The sequence below is a fragment of the Podarcis gaigeae genome (genome assembly GCF_964106915.1).
Source record: "Podarcis gaigeae genome assembly, chromosome: W".
NCBI classification, from domain to species: domain Eukaryota; kingdom Metazoa; phylum Chordata; class Lepidosauria; order Squamata; family Lacertidae; genus Podarcis; species Podarcis gaigeae.
The window spans coordinates 3,892,690-3,911,886 of record NC_139695.1 but is presented as its reverse complement, the minus strand read 5'-3'; the positions used below and the strand labels follow the sequence as shown (position 1 = coordinate 3,911,886).

General features: G+C 43.7%; 2 protein-coding genes across 2 annotated transcripts in view; one reads left to right on the top strand and one right to left on the bottom strand.

The window, feature by feature from the left end:
* LOC310835938 (uncharacterized protein) overlaps positions 1-2,704 on the bottom strand; it is a 319,418-nt gene extending 316,714 nt beyond the window's left edge. The window contains exon 1 of the mRNA XM_083720894.1: positions 606-2,704. Within this exon, the coding sequence (XP_083577020.1) occupies positions 606-2,609 (2,004 nt within the window). The 5' untranslated portion in view covers positions 2,610-2,704. The remainder of the gene's footprint in view (positions 1-605) is intronic.
* Positions 1-17,297, top strand: part of LOC310835960 (proteasome subunit beta type-7-like) — a 39,306-nt gene extending 22,009 nt beyond the window's left edge. Inside the window, exons 6-8 of the mRNA XM_083720930.1 lie at positions 7,256-7,314; positions 13,840-13,991; positions 17,068-17,297. Of these exons, the coding sequence (XP_083577056.1) occupies positions 7,256-7,314; positions 13,840-13,991; positions 17,068-17,179 (323 nt within the window). The 3' untranslated portion in view covers positions 17,180-17,297. The remainder of the gene's footprint in view (positions 1-7,255; positions 7,315-13,839; positions 13,992-17,067) is intronic.
* The last annotated feature ends 1,900 nt before the right edge of the window (positions 17,298-19,197 follow it).

Here is a 19,197-nt window from a genome sequence, read left to right as displayed (position 1 = left end):
GTTTTGTGGCTTGTGTCAGCCAGATCTGTGTAGGGATTGCAGGGGGGTGCAGCATCCGGAGGTGCCACCATGGATTGGCTACTGGATGGTGTCAGTAATTCATCTGTGGAGAGGGTCTGGGTTTGGGTCTGGTGTGGTTGATTGGTGTTGGCGTTCTGTGTGCCTCTGGATCTGGTGTCAGTTTTTGTGGGGAGGGCTAATTTCCAGATGTCTGGCAAGCGGGATGTGTCGTCACGCTTGTTCATGTTGTGAGGGTGTTTCTCTATCTCGATGGCTTCCATGATTATTCTCTTGTGGTGATGTTCCGTGTTAAAGAGCAATTTGGAATCTGCAAAATTAATTTCGTGTCCTGTTTCTTTCATGTGTTGGAAAAGAGAGGAAGTTTTTTCTTCTTTTTTGACGGCATTCTTGTGTTCTGCGATACGTGCATTTATTCGTCTGTTTGTTTGTCCAATGTACGTGGCTGGGCAGACTTTGCAGGGTATTTCATAGATCCCTTGGTTTTCCAACTGGATTTTATCCTTGGGGTTTCTGAGGATATTGGCTATTTTTTGGTTGGTGCAAAAGGCTGTTTTGATATTGTGTTTATGGAGGATTTTGCTAATTTTATCTGTAGTGCCCTTGATATAAGGAAGGAGGGCCATGCCATTGTTTTCTTCTGTGTCTTGGTTTTTGGGGGGTGTTTCCTTTTGGATTAGCTTCGTAATCCTGTTTTGCTGGTATCCATTGGCAATTAACACATTTGAGAGATTCTGTAACTCAGTTGTCAAGTGGTCTTTGTCAGCCAGGCGTTTGGTTCTGGAGATGAGAGTCTTGGCTACGGAGTTTATTTGTGCAGGGTGGTGGTGTGATTGTGCATGTAAGTAGCGGTTGGTGTGTGTTTTTTTCTGGTAGATAGTGTGTCCTAGGGAGCCATCAGGTTTTTTGTAGATTAGGACGTCAAGGAAGGGAAGTTGGTTGTTGGCTTCTATTTCCATAGTGAATTGTATTTTGGGGTGTAAGTTGTTGAGATGTGTGAGGAAGCTATCCAGTTTTTCCTTCCCGTGTGGCCAAATTACAAAGGTGTCGTCAACATATCTGAGCCAAAGTTTGGGTTTGTGTTCTGACTTGTCTAAAGCATTGGTTTCAAAGTGTTCCATGTACAGGTTTGCGATGACCGGTGAGAGGGGTGATCCCATAGGTGCTCCTTCTATCTGTTTGTATCTTTGTCCATTGTGGATGAAGTACGTGTTGGTTAGGCAGTGGTTGGTCAGGTCCAAGATGTATTCGGGGGGATTGTATTTGTTTTGAATAGCTGTCAAGGCTTCATTAATGGGCACTTGTGTGAAGAGAGATACAACATCGAAGCTCACAAGTAGGTCATTAGGATGTAGGTTTTGCTTCTTTATTGTTTCTATGAACTGGAAGGAGTTTGGTACGTGTGAAGAGATGGATTCTGCATAGGGCTGAAGTTGCTTGGCGAGAAATTTAGCGAGATTTTGTAGAGGTGAGCCTATGGAGCTGACTATTGGTCTGAGTGGTGTTCCTTCTTTGTGTATCTTGGGGAGGCCGTAGAGTTTGGGGCATCTGGATGATTTTTCTCTGGGGATGATTCTTAGCTGGATTTCTTCACTGATAGGAGAGGCTTTTATTTTGGATTTGGTGGTTTTTTCCAGATAGGTGGTGGGATCTGTTTTTATAGGTTTGTAGGCAGGATCTTGGAGTAGCTTTGATAGTTTTGCTTGGTAGTCCGATGTGTTCATCACCACTGTGGCATTACCTTTGTCTGCTGGGAGAATGATTATGTTGTTGTCTTTCCTCAGGTTGGTGAGTGCTTTCTGTTCTTCTTTGTGTAAATTGCTTCTGGGTGGTTTGCTGGAGCAGAGGATGTTGGTGACTTCAAGTCTGATTTTATTGGCTTCATCTGGGTTGAATTTGGTTAGGCTAGCTTCGACTCCGCATATGATGTTTTCCGTGGGGATGCGTCTCGGGGCGACTGCAAAGTTGAAACCTTTGGAGAGTACTTTGGTTTCAGTTGTGGTGAGGATCCTGTCTGATATGTTATGTACTGTTTGTTTCATGGGTTGCTGTGGAGGGTGGCCGGGCTTCTGGCGTTTCTCTAGTTTGTGGAGTTTGTTGGTGTGTGTGTCTGTCTTATGTGAGGTCTCCGTTTCAGCTCTCCAGACGGCTAGTTGTTTGCATTTGTCCCAGAGTGCAGGGTGGATTTTGTTACAGAGTTTGAGGTGAAGAGTGAGTAGATCTTTGTTGGTTTGGTCTAGTAGGTATCTTTTCTTGTGTAGTTCGTTTCTGATTAGGGATAGTTCAGTTCGTTTCAGGATCCTTTCGGTGGCTGGGGTTTTAGAATGGAATTTAAGTTGGAAGCATGTGGGAATTAATTTGTTGTCTCGGCAGTTGCGTAGGAACAAGAGATCACATAAGATGGTGGCTCTTCGGACTTCTAGTTTCTCGTAGGTTCTTGTCAGCTGGAAGGTTTCCTCCCCGTAGAGGTAAGATATTTGCTTTCGTAGATTTTCACGGGTACAGGAATGCAGGTTTTGGTGTCCTCGGGTGTCTTCCCGTGTAAAAGTTGGGGTGTCTAGGCGACGTTTCGACGAGGTCTCACTCGTCATCTTCAGGCTGGTGCTTTCGGCTTCTTGTTACTGGAACAGAGCGGGATCTCAATGTTTGAGTTCCTATAAATACTGTAGAGGGGGTGTGGTGTCTAGCCTCCAATGTTCTGGGCAGAGAGGAAGTTCCCAGGCTAGTGTGCCTTTTCTTCTTTTGTTCCTTAATTACTTGAGAGATACCTTGAGTGATTTCTTGAGTGATATCCTGAGTACCACTTAGGTGGGTCATTAGGTGTGGATTAGTTGCTAAAGTCTTTGTGTCTTGACCTCTTGAACTTTGTGAAGAGTTTTCTTGAGAAGATGGCTGTATTGCACTTAGTTGTGCTTTGGCTTGGCTTCGTGTATAGGGGCGAGCTGTGGTTTTGTGGCTTGTGTCAGCCAGATCTGTGTAGGGATTGCAGGGGGGTGCAGCATCCGGAGGTGCCACCATGGATTGGCTACTGGATGGTGTCAGTAATTCATCTGTGGAGAGGGTCTGGGTTTGGGTCTGGTGTGGTTGATTGGTGTTGGCGTTCTGTGTGCCTCTGGATCTGGTGTCAGTTTTTGTGGGGAGGGCTAATTTCCAGATGTCTGGCAAGCGGGATGTGTCGTCACGCTTGTTCATGTTGTGAGGGTGTTTCTCTATCTCGATGGCTTCCATGATTATTCTCTTGTGGTGATGTTCCGTGTTAAAGAGCAATTTGGAATCTGCAAAATTAATTTCGTGTCCTGTTTCTTTCATGTGTTGGAAAAGAGAGGAAGTTTTTTCTTCTTTTTTGACGGCATTCTTGTGTTCTGCGATACGTGCATTTATTCGTCTGTTTGTTTGTCCAATGTACGTGGCTGGGCAGACTTTGCAGGGTATTTCATAGATCCCTTGGTTTTCCAACTGGATTTTATCCTTGGGGTTTCTGAGGATATTGGCTATTTTTTGGTTGGTGCAAAAGGCTGTTTTGATATTGTGTTTATGGAGGATTTTGCTAATTTTATCTGTAGTGCCCTTGATATAAGGAAGGAGGGCCATGCCAAATTGCTCTTTAACACGGAACATCACCACAAGAGAATAATCATGGAAGCCATCGAGATAGAGAAACACCCTCACAACATGAACAAGCGTGACGACACATCCCGCTTGCCAGACATCTGGAAATTAGCCCTCCCCACAAAAACTGACACCAGATCCAGAGGCACACAGAACGCCAACACCAATCAACCACACCAGACCCAAACCCAGACCCTCTCCACAGATGAATTACTGACACCATCCAGTAGCCAATCCATGGTGGCACCTCCGGATGCTGCACCCCCCTGCAATCCCTACACAGATCTGGCTGACACAAGCCACAAAACCACAGCTCGCCCCTATACACGAAGCCAAGCCAAAGCACAACTAAGTGCAATACAGCCATCTTCTCAAGAAAACTCTTCACAAAGTTCAAGAGGTCAAGACACAAAGACTTTAGCAACTAATCCACACCTAATGACCCACCTAAGTGGTACTCAGGATATCACTCAAGAAATCACTCAAGGTATCTCTCAAGTAATTAAGGAACAAAAGAAGAAAAGGCACACTAGCCTGGGAACTTCCTCTCTGCCCAGAACATTGGAGGCTAGACACCACACCCCCTCTACAGTATTTATAGGAACTCAAACATTGAGATCCCGCTCTGTTCCAGTAACAAGAAGCCGAAAGCACCAGCCTGAAGATGACGAGTGAGACCTCGTCGAAACGTCGCCTAGACACCCCAACTTTTACACGGGAAGACACCCGAGGACACCAAAACCTGCATTCCTGTACCCGTGAAAATCTACGAAAGCATATATATATATATATATATATAAGATTTTCCAATTAAACAATCCAATCAAATCACATTAAATATTCCAAACTCTACATATACTGTCAGGGGTTCAGGAGCAGAGACACAGGAGATGGAGCAAATGGAGAGCGAGGAGGAGGAATCCGAGGGGGGTGTAGGCAGTGACAGTGGTCAGAGAGATTCCACGAGTCTCTCCAGCGAATCGGAAGATTCACAGAAAGGAGCGCCGATGGCCAGGGCAAGGGGGGTGCCAAGGGGGGAACCCCAGAAGGAAGGGGCCAGCGGGGACTCCCTGAGCAGCAGTTGGAAATCAGGACCAGCTTCCCCACCAGAGCGCAGTGGGGGGGAGGAGTCCCAGGCATCGGGACCAGTGTTCTCACCACCAGAGAGAGGAGATGAGTCAGGATTGACCACGCCTCCATCGGAGAGCGGGGAAACGGTCAAGAGGAAAGTCACAGGCTGGGTGCGCGCGCCAAGTTCAAATGTACAGGCGAGCGGCACAGCAGGTAGCCCGGATAGGGAGCCAGGTCCTAAAGCCCGCCGGAAGGAAGGGCAAGACTCAGGGGGGTCAGCGTCAGAAGAGTCCAGGAAGGAGGAAACCCAAGGGGGCAGAAGGACCCAGAGGAGGAAGGAACAGCGCAGGAGGTGGAGCCGGGCTAGGATCTTAAACTGGTGCGGAAGGGATAGTGACTCAGAGGGGACTTCGCCGATCTAGAGTCAAGACGTAGGGCTGCACGCTCTGGGGTTTGAAATGGAAACTAAACTTCAATAAAGACTTTTGTACATTATATCAACCGGGCGTTGGTCCTCTGTGAGCTGGGACCTAGAGGCAGCTCTGACATATACATATCAAATAATCCAAATATTCTGCCAAATTATATTTTTTTTTATTATTGGGACTTCCCATGCTTTGGTGCCGGAGGAGACTCTTGAGAGTCCCATGGACTGCAAGAAGATCAAACCTATCCATTCTTAAGGAAATCAGCCCTGAGTGCTGACTGGAAGGACAGATCGTGAAGCTGAGGCTCCAATACTTTGGCCACCTCATGAGAAGAGAAGACTCCCTGGCAAAGACCCTGATGTTGGGAAAGATGTAGGGCACAAGGAGAAGGGGACGACAGAGGACGAGTTGGTTGGACAGTGTTCTCGAAGCTACGAGCATGAGTTTGACCAAACTGCGGGAGGCAGTGGAAGACAGGACTGCCTGGCATGCTCTGGTCCATGGGGTCACGAAGAGTTGGACACGACTAAACAACAACAACAAATGCTTGAGTTCGGGGGGGGGGGGCTCTGATCATCTCATGTTTCTGCTGCTTTTGCCAGTCATTTCTAATAGTTTCTTTAAATCTTCCTGTTGTTTTCCTTCTTTCACTGTCTTCAAGTTGTTTCCATGGGTGAGTTGAAATAAACTCATATGTTTCTGTGTGGATTTAATTGTGTGATACCCCTCTGTCCATGCAACATCTCCTCACCCACTGGTATTTCTGCCGAATCAATCCAAAAATCTTTTCGCTGCTGGCAGCCACTATCTTCTCTCAGTTCCAATAAAACAATTCTTGGCGTCTGCTCATTAATTTTCCCAGACCCGTTGCATCAAACATTAGCCTTTCCAGGGGAGATTTACCAAATCATGCTTGAAATACAAATATAATGACATATTAAGAACTCACCTCCCCCTATGACTATAACTCTGCAGCTCGGTCTTATTCCATCATGGCGGATTTCCAAATTAAAATGTGTCATCACTCCTTCGACTCATTCTAGGAAACCGCCCAAAATTTTTTAACATCTCTCCAGCAGCTAATGAGATCCTGCTTCTGTCTAATATCAACAATTGGGGAATCTTTTATCTTCTTCCAGACAATTCAAAGATCAAAATCTTTAATTATATAATATTGTTATTTCCACACAGTTCATAGTTTAAAGCCATATTTATATCAACGAATATAAACTTTTCATTCTCGCTTGCTATAAATGATGTAAATGATTTTTCTGGGGTTTTTGCCAAGTATAATAAATCTGAGTCCTATAGTAGAAAAAGCTTTACCTCCCCCCCTCCCATTTCCGTTCCGTTCCAACATACCAGCTTAGATGTTATCCTTCTTCCACTCCGTCTCTTTTGGCACCTCAGTGGCTGGCTTAATTGGCAGATTAATTTCCCCATCCTCGCTCAAAGCATGTCCAAAACATAAATCCAATTTTTCATCTTAAGAAATGGAACTTGGGCGCTCCTGGGGACAGCGTCCGGGAGATCCCGACTCCCTAGGGGGCTTTCCATCCAGTGCCCCCACCCCCTCCTTCTTTACGAATTTGGGGGTTGTTAGTGGGCATCTGCGGATGAGACTGCATCTTCCCATCTTGGTATGAGTTATCAACCTGCTTTTCCCCTTTGCCTTTCTTCAGAGTAAGGCTCTGTTTGTTATTGAGCTTGAATAAGAGATGCTGCTCTAAAGTAGCAAAACAAATGTACAGTCCTACCTCGGGTTGAATGTGCTTCAGGTTGAGCGCGTTCGGGTTGTGCTCCGTGGCAACCCGGAAGTAACAGAGTGCGTTACCTCCGGGTTTCGCCGCTTGCGCATGCGCAGATGCTCAAAATGATGTCACGAGCATGCTCGAAAGCGGCAAAACGCGGCACGCGCCGTCGCGTCTTACATTCCATTCAGGATGCGAACGGGGCTCCAGAACGGATCCCTTTTGCATCCTGAGGTACCACTGTATAGGAATGTAAATGAGTATTTGTAAAGTTCTTGTCTCATCATTGCCTTTTCTGTTCTGTCATTTGAAAACCATAATGGTGTATTGGACGTAACACTAGTGAAAATTAAAATGAAAACTTCTTGCTCTTTTCAGGTTCAGGTTCAATGGCAGCTATGGCAGTTTTTGAAGACAAATTCAAGCCTGACATGGAGGTAAACATTCTATCTGCCTCCTGTACTCCCACTGTTTATTTGTGTAATTGTGATAGTAGCATAGTGTGATTTGTAGGATGGGGTTGCTTATTAGTCTTTAATCCTTTGAATGATCTTTAATGGTTGGTTTTCAGTTACAGCAATGCCACAACAGTCTGAAGAGTCACTTTGTTGTCTTCTGTGGGGATTATCCAAAGTATTGTTTCTGTGCTAATAAATATGCACAAAACTTGAGTTAGACACAAAACTGTAAAATGTGTTTACCTATGTTCTCATGGAAAAATCAGTACAAGTCTGACACCTTTGCCTTGTGGATGTAATTGCAGGAATTCTGCAGGATGTGTTAAACACGTAACTGATGTTTCCTCAAATGCTGGTGTTTCCAGATATTTTGTGCCTGGCTCTTTAAGATATGAGTGCAAAAGTGAAACGCATGGGTGATTATTGGGTCTGTAATCTGAAAACAAAGATCATGGCCACTGGTCCCATCACCTCCTGGCAAATAGAAGGGCAAGAAATGGAGGCAGTGAGAGATTTTACTTCCTTGGGCTCCATGATCACTGCAGATGGTGACAGCAGTCACGAAATTAAAAGACGCCTGCTCCTTGGGAGAAAAGCAATGACAAACCTAGACAGCATCTTAAAAAGCAGAGACATCACCTTGCCAACAAAGGTCCGTATAGTTAAAGCTATGGTTTTCCCAGTAGTGATGTATGGAAGTGAGAGTTGGACCATAAAGAAGGCTGATCGCCGAAGAATGGATGCTTTTGAATTATGGTGCTGGAGGAGACTCTTGAGAGTCCCATGGACTGCAAGAAGATCAAACCTATCCATTCTGAAGGAAATCAGCCCTGAGTGCTCACTGGAAGGACAGATCCTGAAGCTGAGGCTCCAGTACTTTGGCCACCTCATGAGAAGAGAAGATTCCCTGGAAAAGACCCTGATGTTGGGAAAGAGAAGGAGAAGGGGACGGCAGAGGATGAGATGGTTGGACAGTGTTCTTGAAGCTACCAGCATGAGTTTGACCAAACTGCAGGAAGACAGGAGTGCCTGGCGTGCTCTGGTCCATGGGGTCACGAAGAGTCGGACACAACTAAACGACTAAACAACAACAGTCTGTGCATGTTCTTCACAAAGCCACATTCTGTGCCCTTGAGGGTTTTTTTAAGTGGAGACTGGCATTGAAGTCACTTTTTGTGGCTTAGTGGTTCTCTACTCCCAGCTTGTCAAGGGTGAAATCCTCAGTACTCAGTGGTACCTCGGGTTACATACGCTTCAGGTTACAGACTCCGCTAACCCCGAAATAGTACCTCTGGTTAAGAACTTTGCTTCAGAATGAGAACAGAAATCATGCGGCAGCGGCGCGGCAGCAGCAGGAAGCCCCATTAGCTAAAGTGGTGCTTCATGTTAAGAACAGTTTCAGGTTAAGAATGGACCTCCAGAACAAATTAAGTACGTAACCAGAGGTACTACTCTACCATATTTGTTTGTTGAAACAGCAGAATGGCTAAAAATGGGAGCAGAAATAGTATGTTTCTAGTTGCTTAAAGGCCAACCAGATTTAAACAATTGTCATGTACACAATCAAGCTGCATTTTTAATTGGCTGCTGAATTGAGCATAAACAGGAATCCATTAATTTTGGTTGGCCGTGGTAGCTGATGCTACTGGCTCTGAGTGTCTGAAAACAATGGACTTTGCTTTCTGAGTCCTTTGAAGGAAGCCCAGTACAAAGTAATGGAAGGAAGAGCCCCTACCTGTCCCTTGCCAGAGGTGTTCGCTCTTGGAGGTTCTATTTATCCTCACAGAGAAGAGCAAAATGTGACTCAGCACTCAGTTGAAGTCGACAGCTTGTCTTGGGAAAGGAATCACCTTCAACCCAACATTTTTACTTGATGGGTGATTGTATTAATGAGTTGGATCTTAACTGCTTCTATCCTGGTAATATTGCTACTTTAGTCACAGTGAACATCTAGATAGGCCAGGCTCCTGTGTCACCCTCGCAGAGTTCACAAGACTCAGATTAGCAGGTCAGTGCTAACCCAGCAATTCTTAGCTTTTATTCTTGATTGGGAATGGATGTGTTGAGAATGGAGAAGACCAATACTTTGTGTGCCTGTGGTGTCACTTGTCAAGGTGCAGAAGCATCACAAAAGAGGGGCTGCCCCATTTGCCCCAGGGTCTTCACACCTGACTGTACTGCCTTGGCAGTCTTTTCATTTATTTATGATTTTACTGGTTTATTCACTTCCATACCACTCTTCATCCAAAAATCATCACCATTACTATATTAATAATGCTTTAGACAGAGCAGCTTGCTCTGTCCTCTGACCAGAAGAAATAAAGCAAGTTTCCATTTTGAAACAGCTTATAACCACATTTGTATGGAAGAATTGAAGTGAGGATCCCCTCCAGTCTTGCCACATTCCTTCTCCTTCATCTTTCAGCCAGGGAACACACCCCTCCCTAGTTGAAAAAAACAAATGTTTTATTGGCTAATCTGGTTTTATGGGAGGGAGAGAATTGTATCCTGTTCTGACTACTGTAGATAGCATGGATTACCAAGTGCATGTGGGTTTGGATGACAAAAAGGCTTTAGTTACAGATAGGTAGCCGTGTTGGTCTGCCATAGTCAAAACAAAAAAATTTCCTTCCAGTAGCACCTTAAAGACCAACTAAGTTAGTTCTTTGTATGAGCTTTCGTGTGCATGCACACTTCTTCAGATACTTCTGAAGAAGTGTGCATGCACACGAAAGCTCATACCAAGAACTAACTTAGTTGGTCTTTAAGGTGCTACTGGAATGAATTTTTTTTGTTTTGAAAAAGGCTTTAATTCTGTTTGTGTGTGTGCTTTTCTAACTATGAAGGGAGGCTCTATCTTGGTCAGAATGAAGTACCCCTTTTTAGATGGGTGTTCTCTAGCACAAATTCTTGGAAGGTTTAGTAGCATAACAGGTTGCATGATGACAGCTCCTCTGTGAAAAGACTGAACAATATTTGGTAAATCTCTGTACCACTCAAATGTGTTAATGTTGAATTGGTCAACTGCTGATGCACATGCAGTGAAAATAACTTTAAAAATCTTGGTGCTCTGGTCATTAAAATGTGTAGAAAATTAATATTTTTTCCGTCAAGATTAATGCAACTCCTTTGTTTGCTAATTGTCAGAATATCTTGATAGAGCTTTTAAAGGGCAGTGGTGTTCTTCAAGACCATCACATCACAGATAAATTATTCAAAGGCAAACTGTCCTGCACCCTCTGGTATCAACCACTTCAAATATCAGCACCCATACAAGGGGTGAATTCTCGTGATGAAACAACCTCTTGTTTATTTATTGTTGCCAAAGCTTGTGTGTCTATGGTGTCCGTCATAGTTATATAGGCAACCTAGACAACCCCCCCCCCCCACTCCTAGATGTTTAAATTCTCAAACAGAGTGGGGGACCCATGACCTCATAATTTCTCTTGCCTCGAGATCTGGAAGATTACTGTGTGGTTACGTCACCTGTTTGATTTCCTGCCTCATTGAAGCAAACATTCACATGGCATTTGGTCTGTAACATGGAAAGCTACCACCTTTCAGTTTCCCGTGTGGAACTGGGAAGTTGTGAATCTTTTGTGTTCCTAATGCTTTTACTCCTTGCTGCTGAATGGTAACTAGAACAGCTTGGCTACTGCATTAGGAATATCACCAGTGAGGTAAAATGCTTCACAAATGTACACAGCTTGCTGTAGCATTGTATGCTGGAGGCCGGGTTAGTGTCACTTCATCCAGCTATTTCTGGATGCAAGGAAGAAATTGCTTAATTGGGTGAAGGTCAGTACAGGAGTAAATCTAGTCAGCTTGGCTAAAGTGGTTCCCATTTTGAAAATTATTTGTATGGCAGCATAAGCTTCTGTGCTGCATTATTTTTTATGGGTCCTTCAATGAATCAGTTCATGAACAAGTTTGACCTTTCATTATGTAACTCACTAAATTAATATGAGAGTGTATATCTTGTACTGAGATTTTATTTATACCCATCACTGCTTTTAAATTAATACAGCTGAGGTACTGTGCGCAAAATAAGTTTTCAGTGCTATCCTATGAATGTTGATTTGGAAGTAAGTCCCACCAAGCTCACTTGGATTCCTTGGATCACCTCCTTTCCATGGATGCTAGATGATTCCGTGTCTTGTGGGGTGGGGGAGGAAGGGAAACTTGTGGCCCTCCAGATGTTGTTGGACTTCCACCAGCCCCAGCCAGCATGGGGCAGTAGTTATGGATGATGGAAGCTTTAGTCCAACATCTAAAGGGCCCCTGCTGTAGGAAATTGTCTCTTTAATTTTAGCAACTGGAGACTTGGTGTAATTGATTTCCTCTGGCCCTGGTCTCCTGCCTTTGTGATAGCAGACAGCAGTGTTCTCCAGTTACAAAACTTGTGTTTCTTAATGACTTAGGAACTTGTGTGATAAGCATTGGATGGAGTGGAGAACTGGCACCACAAATTGGGTGCTCTATACTCTTCCATCTGCAAATCAGTGAAGTGACCAAGGCACTTACTTGTAAAACAAATGTGGAAATGTTGTGGGATGGGGATGGGGAAGGGGAGAAACAGACCTGACTTTGGGACTCTTGCCACTGCTGTTGGAGAGGGAGGTAATCTATCAGTTTTGGAGCATCTACAAAATGCAACTCTCCTGATAATGGGTTTAAAGTAAAGATTTAATACCGTCCTCTCTCTACTATGATGTTGCAGTGACAGTTTAAAACTCATTCTCTAAATCTCAGCAGACTTTACAGCCAGCAGTGGGCCAATATAGAGTTTAATGGCATTACAACACATAAATCATCTTTTAAAGATGCTACCAGTAGCTCCAAAATTAAATGCAGACAATGTCCTCAGTTATAAATAATTTATCAAACACCATTTCGGATGAGCCTTCATGCTGAGTTATTTATTTTAGCCTTTACTGTTCACTTCCTCAGATACATTTTGAGAGATCCATTACTGGTCAGTTTAATGAACTTGGGGGTCTGCTGTGCCCCCCTCTAGCAGTTTGGCACATCTGTGGTGACCATTACATGGCTGGTCCAGACCTCTTTGTGCCTTTTACAAGTGCTGCCCATTTGTCATGTGGCGGTAAATGGAGGAGCACATTGGAGCCTTGGGACCCATTGTGTGATGCAGCAATGGAGGCAAGCCGAGCGCTCCATAAAGGGCTGCTTGTCACAGCTGACTTGTATTACAGTCCATCACTCTTACTGTAATCTCATTTAAGGAGCAGCCGTGGGCCTCAGAGAAGGATATTCCCAGTTAGCTTGGGCTTTGTAACCATAAAGGAGGAAGTGCTCCTTTTATATACTCAGAACTTTTAGGGTACTTTTTTAGATTAATTATTGCCCTGCGTCATTTGTGCTACCATCGTTAAGACTGTGACTGTCAGCACATTCAATATACACCTCTGTTTTGCAGCTTTAAGAACTTCATTCGGTGGTAGAAATTAGCATATGTGGCATGTATGCAGGGCCAGTTTTTCCTGAGCAATGTTTCACAATGCCATTCTTGAGCAAAAACAATATTCCACTTGTATGCAACTGTTTCTTTAATTAATAGGATTTAATAAAATGGATGTTAAAAATGTTACATGGGCCTGATGGTGGTAGGTGGTACTTGATTTGGTAAAGTGGAGTTTGGTTTTGTCAGTTTAAACGTGTAAAATGGCTTTGAAAGCATGCTAAAATAGTGTTGAATTTGGCACAGAGCAGGCAAGCAGCTGTATTTTCAGTCTGAGGAAGAATGCCTCTGTTTTTCGGGTAGTATCAAGTATTATGTTTGCTTATTTCAGTACATCTTTTTTCTTTCTAAACTGAGGAATGTCGCTGAGATAGGGTCACATGAACATGTCTGAGGCTTGTCCAAGGACTCGTATTTGATGACAAAAATCCCGGAAGCCCATCTTTCACAGGGGGGTGGTTTCTGCTTTTAATTCTGAACCAGGACAAAGCTTAGGTTGAGTGTTTTCTGAACAGTCATTTTGTTCAGTGGAAGCAAATGAGGCAAGCAGAATGCAGACCTCTCTGCCTGTGTCACAAGTGAGCTGTGAGACTCTTTGGGGCCTCTGCAGGAAGCACCATATATGGATAATGATGCTGGACTGCAACTCCCAGCAGCTGTTGAACACATCCAAAAATATCTGAAGGACCACAAATTTCTCATCCCTTAGATCAAAATTCCCTCCTTCCCCCTGCTTGCTTTTCCAAGTGGATTTTGGTTTGGATGTTCTCTTCCTTGGAATAGTTACAGCATTTATGGATACACTTCATTGCTTATTTGAATTGAGCAATATTTCCAGTTGCACAGGTTCTACCAAAAGGATCTTGGGCCTTGCAAACAGATCCTGTCCTGCATTTTGTTTCTATGGAAGTTTTGCTTCAGGAGATGATTACTCCAATGGAGGCTGATGGCTGGCATTGTGCAATTGCTTGGAAATATGGGAAGGGGGGCAAATGCCTGATACCCACTTTGAATTTTTTTCCTAGGAGGAAGAAGCCAAACAGCTTATGAGAGACGCCATAGCAGCTGGCATATACAACGATCTGGGCTCTGGCAGTAACATTGATATTTGCATCCTCAGTAAGAACAAGCTGGACTTTCTCCGTCCCTACAATATGCCCAACAAAAAAGGGGAAAGGTGAGCGTGTCCCTGTTTAAATTGTTTCCACAGACAAGAGAGTTAAACCTTCAGGTACCAGGAACAGGCAGATAGCTCAGTTGGTTAGACCATGGTGCTGATAACACTCAAGGTTGCAGGTTCGATCCCTTTATGGACCAGCTGCATATTCCTGCATTGCAGGGGGTTGGACTAGATGATCCTCAGGGTCCCTTCCAACTCTACAGTGCTATGCTATGCTATGCTATGCTATGCTAGATTATGCCTTCAGAGTGCAAACACTTGTAATTGAAATGTTACAGGTAATCGTATCCCAATTGTTGAGGCTGCACACTGTTCTAGCTTAGATAATTAAAACACACTCTTGAAAAATAAATGCAACAAGAATTGTTCTGCCTGAAGTAGTTGTCAGCCTAAGAGAAAGTCTGCTAGTTCCAAAAGTGGAGTGAGTTCATTTTAACAGGAACGAAGGGTTTTTCTGAGAGACATGCACAAAGACTCCTGGATAAACTTAGCAGTTATGGAATATGAAGAGAGGCCCTCCTGCACATCAGAAATGGTTAGATAGCAGGAAGCCAAGAGAGTAGAAATACAGGTGGCTCCCCATTTATGTGGGAGTTCCATTCCGGGCCCCTGCACACATACGCAAAATTGCATAAAATGGGGAGCACCTGGTGGCTTGTGAGGAGACCAACCCCAGAGCCAAAAGACAACCTTTTCAGGAGGGTTTACTCATGAATGAGCCTGAAGGGTGGCAGCAGGGCTTTGTTGAGCTACTCAGCCTCCCTGCCTGGCAGCTGCAGTTGCCTCTTCCCAGCGCATCAGCTGAGCAAGCCCTGCCACACCCCCTGGCTTGTGAGTAAAACCTCCCCAGAGCCCTGGGGTGGGTGTCCTTGTGAGCCAGGATTCACACTGCTCCTCATTTCCAGATACCTCTTTTGGGTCCCTGGCACCACACGTGTGTGCAGTCATGCACAAATAGATTGCACATAAATGGGGACTTGCTTATAAATTGACAGTTCTCCATATGAAAAGAATGTGGGGCTGTAGAAAGCAGAGACCTCCAAGGTTCAGTATTGAGACCTGTGCTTTTTAACTTGTTTATAAACTATCTTTGCTTCGGGGTGAGCAGTGAGGTGGCCAAATTTGCTGATGATACTAAATTGTTCAGGTTTGTTAAAACAATTTGAGACTGTGAAGAGCTCCAAAGGACCTCTCCAAACTGAGTGAAAGGGAGGCAAAGGAGCAAAGGCAGTTGAGTGTAAATAAGTGTAAAGTGATGTATTTTGTGGCAATTTTTTTTTTATTTCACATATACACTCATAGGGTCTGAACTGGCAGTGACTGATCAGGAATGAGACCTTGGGTTTGTAGTCGATAGCTCAATGAAGATGTTGACTCTGTGTGTGGCAGCTGTGAAAAAGGCAAATTCCGTGCTAGGGATCATTAGGAAAAGAATTTAAAATAAAACTGCCAACATCATTGTGTCATTATACCAATCTATGGTGGAACTGCCTTTGAAATACTATAAACGGCTCTGGTCCCCTCACCTTAAAAGGTTTAGAGTTGGAAAAAGTTGAGAAACGTGCAACCAAAATGATCAAGGTGGAGTAACAGGTTGATATCTTTGAGACTTTTAAGTTCACAGGAAAGGCAAGCAAGAGGTGACCTGATAGATGTTTATAAAATTATGCATGACATAAAGTGGCTAGGGAGGTTTTCTCCCTCAACAACAACAGAACTCATAGACATGCAATGAAGCTGAATGTTGGAAGAATCAGGATATATAAAGTACTTCATGCAGCACATAGTTAAACTATGGAACATGCTCCCACAGGAGGCAGTGATTACTTTAAGAGAGGTTAAGGCTACCAGGGGCTAGATGCCTGTGTTCTACCTTCACTGTCAGAAGCAGTATGCTTTGGAATAAAAGTTGCTGGTAATGGCAGGTGGGCAGAGTGCAGTTTTGCTCATGTTCTGCTTATGGGCTTCCTCCATGTATCTGGTTGGCCACTGTGAGAAGAGGATGCTAGACTGGGTGGGCAATTGGCCTGATCCAGGAGGCTGTTCTTATGTTCTTAAAATGCAATTGTCCAGCGCAAATAGTATGGTGTGAAAAGGCAGTAGCTGGGATTGTGACCCTTTAGGGAGACCAGTATTCCCTGTACATCTGCTGTGTCTTTGCCAAGGACATGGCTGTTTCAAAGTAGGGAAGAGTAAGAACTTTCAATTTTTGTTTGCAAGGGAATAGCCACTTTGCTGTGCAGTTTTCCATTCTGTTCCGTGCACCAGGTTATTCTTGGAGTTGCACTAGGATGTGGGCAATAACAAGAACTGCATCATTTTGCATGGCAGCAGCTATTTACTTCTTTAAACGACTAGAAAGGACCATTTGGGAACATACTACTTACCGACCTTGAAAAAGGATCTTGTCTTTGCAGGAGCCACTTTCCCTGTGCTTGTAACCTTCTGTAAAAAGAAAAGGCTTATTGTAATCAGCTTTCTGGGTCATTGTCCTAATGCAATCCACAACTCCCAGAAAGGTCACCTGGGGTTTCCACTCATAGCCTCCAACTGGGCTAACTGGCGGCACTGACATTCTCTCTGTCCAGGAGAAGTTCTTCAAAAGCCATAGTGCAAGAGGGATATGGGTTACAAATACAGAATGAGGTGCTCTTGGCAGGGGTCGAAGCTCTAACTTGACTTTCTGCTCCAAAATGGAGTCTTCCTTTCCAATAACTTTGTCTTAGAATGTATTCACATGCAGCATTAAACAGTTGTATTTTAATCTATGTGTATAGATGCCTCCCTCTTGGCCCATGTCTAACTGCCCTGCAGCAGAGGAAATAAGCTGGAGTCTGGCTTGTTGTGACTTGTAACTCAGGGCCTTGTGGTTTGTTTCCTCTGTGTGGTAGTCAGAAGTGGGGGATTAACTTGCTGTGTTCTATTTGGGAAAAGGGCAACTTTACTCAGTACAGCAACTAGATCTAAGTATATATCTCAATTTCCATCTGCCCCCCTTGTTAGTGGGATTTCTGGCAGACACACATTACTCTCTTTAATTGCTTCTCTATTCTCCCCCTCCACCCTCAAACAGGCAAGGGCGATACAGCTGTGAGAGAGGAACTACAGGTGTGCTCTATACGAAAGTTACACCCTTGGATCTTGAAGTGGCAGATGAGACAGTGCAAACAATGGATACATCTTGACTTCCTGGGAACTTCTGGGCAGTGGAAGAGGATTGAGAATTTTCATACCTGAATTCTGCATCTGTATGCTGGCATTAATGTTCTGTATGCAGATTTAATAAAAACCAATATGAATTGACCGGTTGACTTGTGTAATAACTGAGGCAGGAAAAAATAATTTGATTATTTGCTTCAGTAGGTCAACCCAGTTGTACATCCAGCCTATTATGTGACCCCAGCCACTTCACAAGTAGAGCAGCAGTCATTCTTAGATGCAAAAGTTAACAGATCTTATCCCCTGTGTGCTAATGGTGTATTTATGCTGAAGCTGTCTGGTGACCAACAAGCAATAGCCTAAGATTGTGTGGACTAAAAGCGTGCTTCATTCGATAAATCTGCTGAAGCAAGTTTTAGGTCATGAAAACTTGTGATGTAAATTTGCTGGTCTTTAAGGTGCTTAGCAGATTCCTTGGTTTTGTATGCAATATCCTTTTATATTGCTTTTATATTTAATCATTTCCCATATTTTTCATAACTCAAGAGGAATAAATAAAGTGTGGTCACAGCATTTTTTGCTGAACACTTTCACGTACCTTAAGCAGGTATGGCAGAGGCAGGGGGTTACAGATCATTTAGTAAAGCAACAAAGCAAAAGTAACAGGCATAAGGTGGAAGTTATTTGACGCTGGAAAGAGTGTTGCTCTGGATTTTACACCAATCAACCCCAAGTGGCTTTACCTCACCCCACACCTAAGGTTTTTTTGGGGATATAGTATATGAAATATGAAAGTTATCAGGCACTTCTTCTTATCAGGGCTGCTGTCATATGCTTTCGTAGCCTTCTACGACATGGTGGTGTTCCCTAAAATGTTCCTAAGTGCTCTAGGTCAGATATTTAGTTTCACATTATGAAAAGGAACAAGCAGGAACCTTTCCCCTAAGCGGTGTCTTGGTACCTGCTCTCTCAAGCCCCCCATCTGCTCTACATGGGATGGAATTAAATAGATATGAAAGAGTGAAAAAAGTTGGTGTTAAAGAGTTGAGTTGCACTCTGTCTCCTGTGTGTAATATACAGATGCAGAAATATTTGAAACCACAAAGAAAGGCACACACCACAAACGAACGAATACAGGCAGTGGGGCCTTCACCTACTTCAAAATGTGGCATCTGATTCCTCCTGCATTTTTGGTCCTGCTTGCGTATGCTACAGAGGATGTAAACAAATCTTACACTAGAGAAAAGCTCTTTAGCTTTTGTGTATCACTGTAGCTTTGTATACACTGTATCTTAAGTGTATTCTGCTGAAGGACAAAGCTTGCTTGGTGTTATTTATGAATTAAGGTCCCAGTTTCTCAATACACACATTTGCTATTTCACCCCAACACTCTTCCTAAATGGATTCACACATTCATGCATTCAGTTGGGCCAGTGAGTGTTCACATCATCCTGTTTTACTTAGCATTTTGATTTGAAAACCCAAGTTCCACTTTCTCTGCACTTCCTGCAAGATTGTATAGTTGAAGGAAAGAGCCTCTAACAGAGCTTTTGTTTGCTTTTGAAGCTGTAGACATTATTAACACGCAAATATTGGGTCGGATCTACCCACTAGTCCTCTAGTGGGGGGGTAATTGTATCAATAAGCATTGAGGTATTTGTCTATCAACATCTTGATTCTGCTGTCACTAATGCATTTGACAACTTTGGAGGTTCAATCAACACAAAGAGCTTCAATATCTCCCTTTCTCATATAAGATGTTTGTTTTGGAACACTTTCCACAGCCTAATGTGAACAGGGAGATAAAAATTATTTTGCCTAAGACCTCTCCTGGCATGTACACTCAGAGCCATCTCAATTTTCAATTAATAGATGTCCAAGGAGTATCTTTCATGGGAGGGACATACTTAAAAAAAAGCACAAACTGTCGGAAATCAAGCCCATATCAGGAGAAACTGGCAAGTCTCCCAGGCACCCAAAAACCTTAAAATGGGCAACAGAAGGTTTTCTGTGAAATAGCTTTTCAAAAGGAGAACATCCCAAA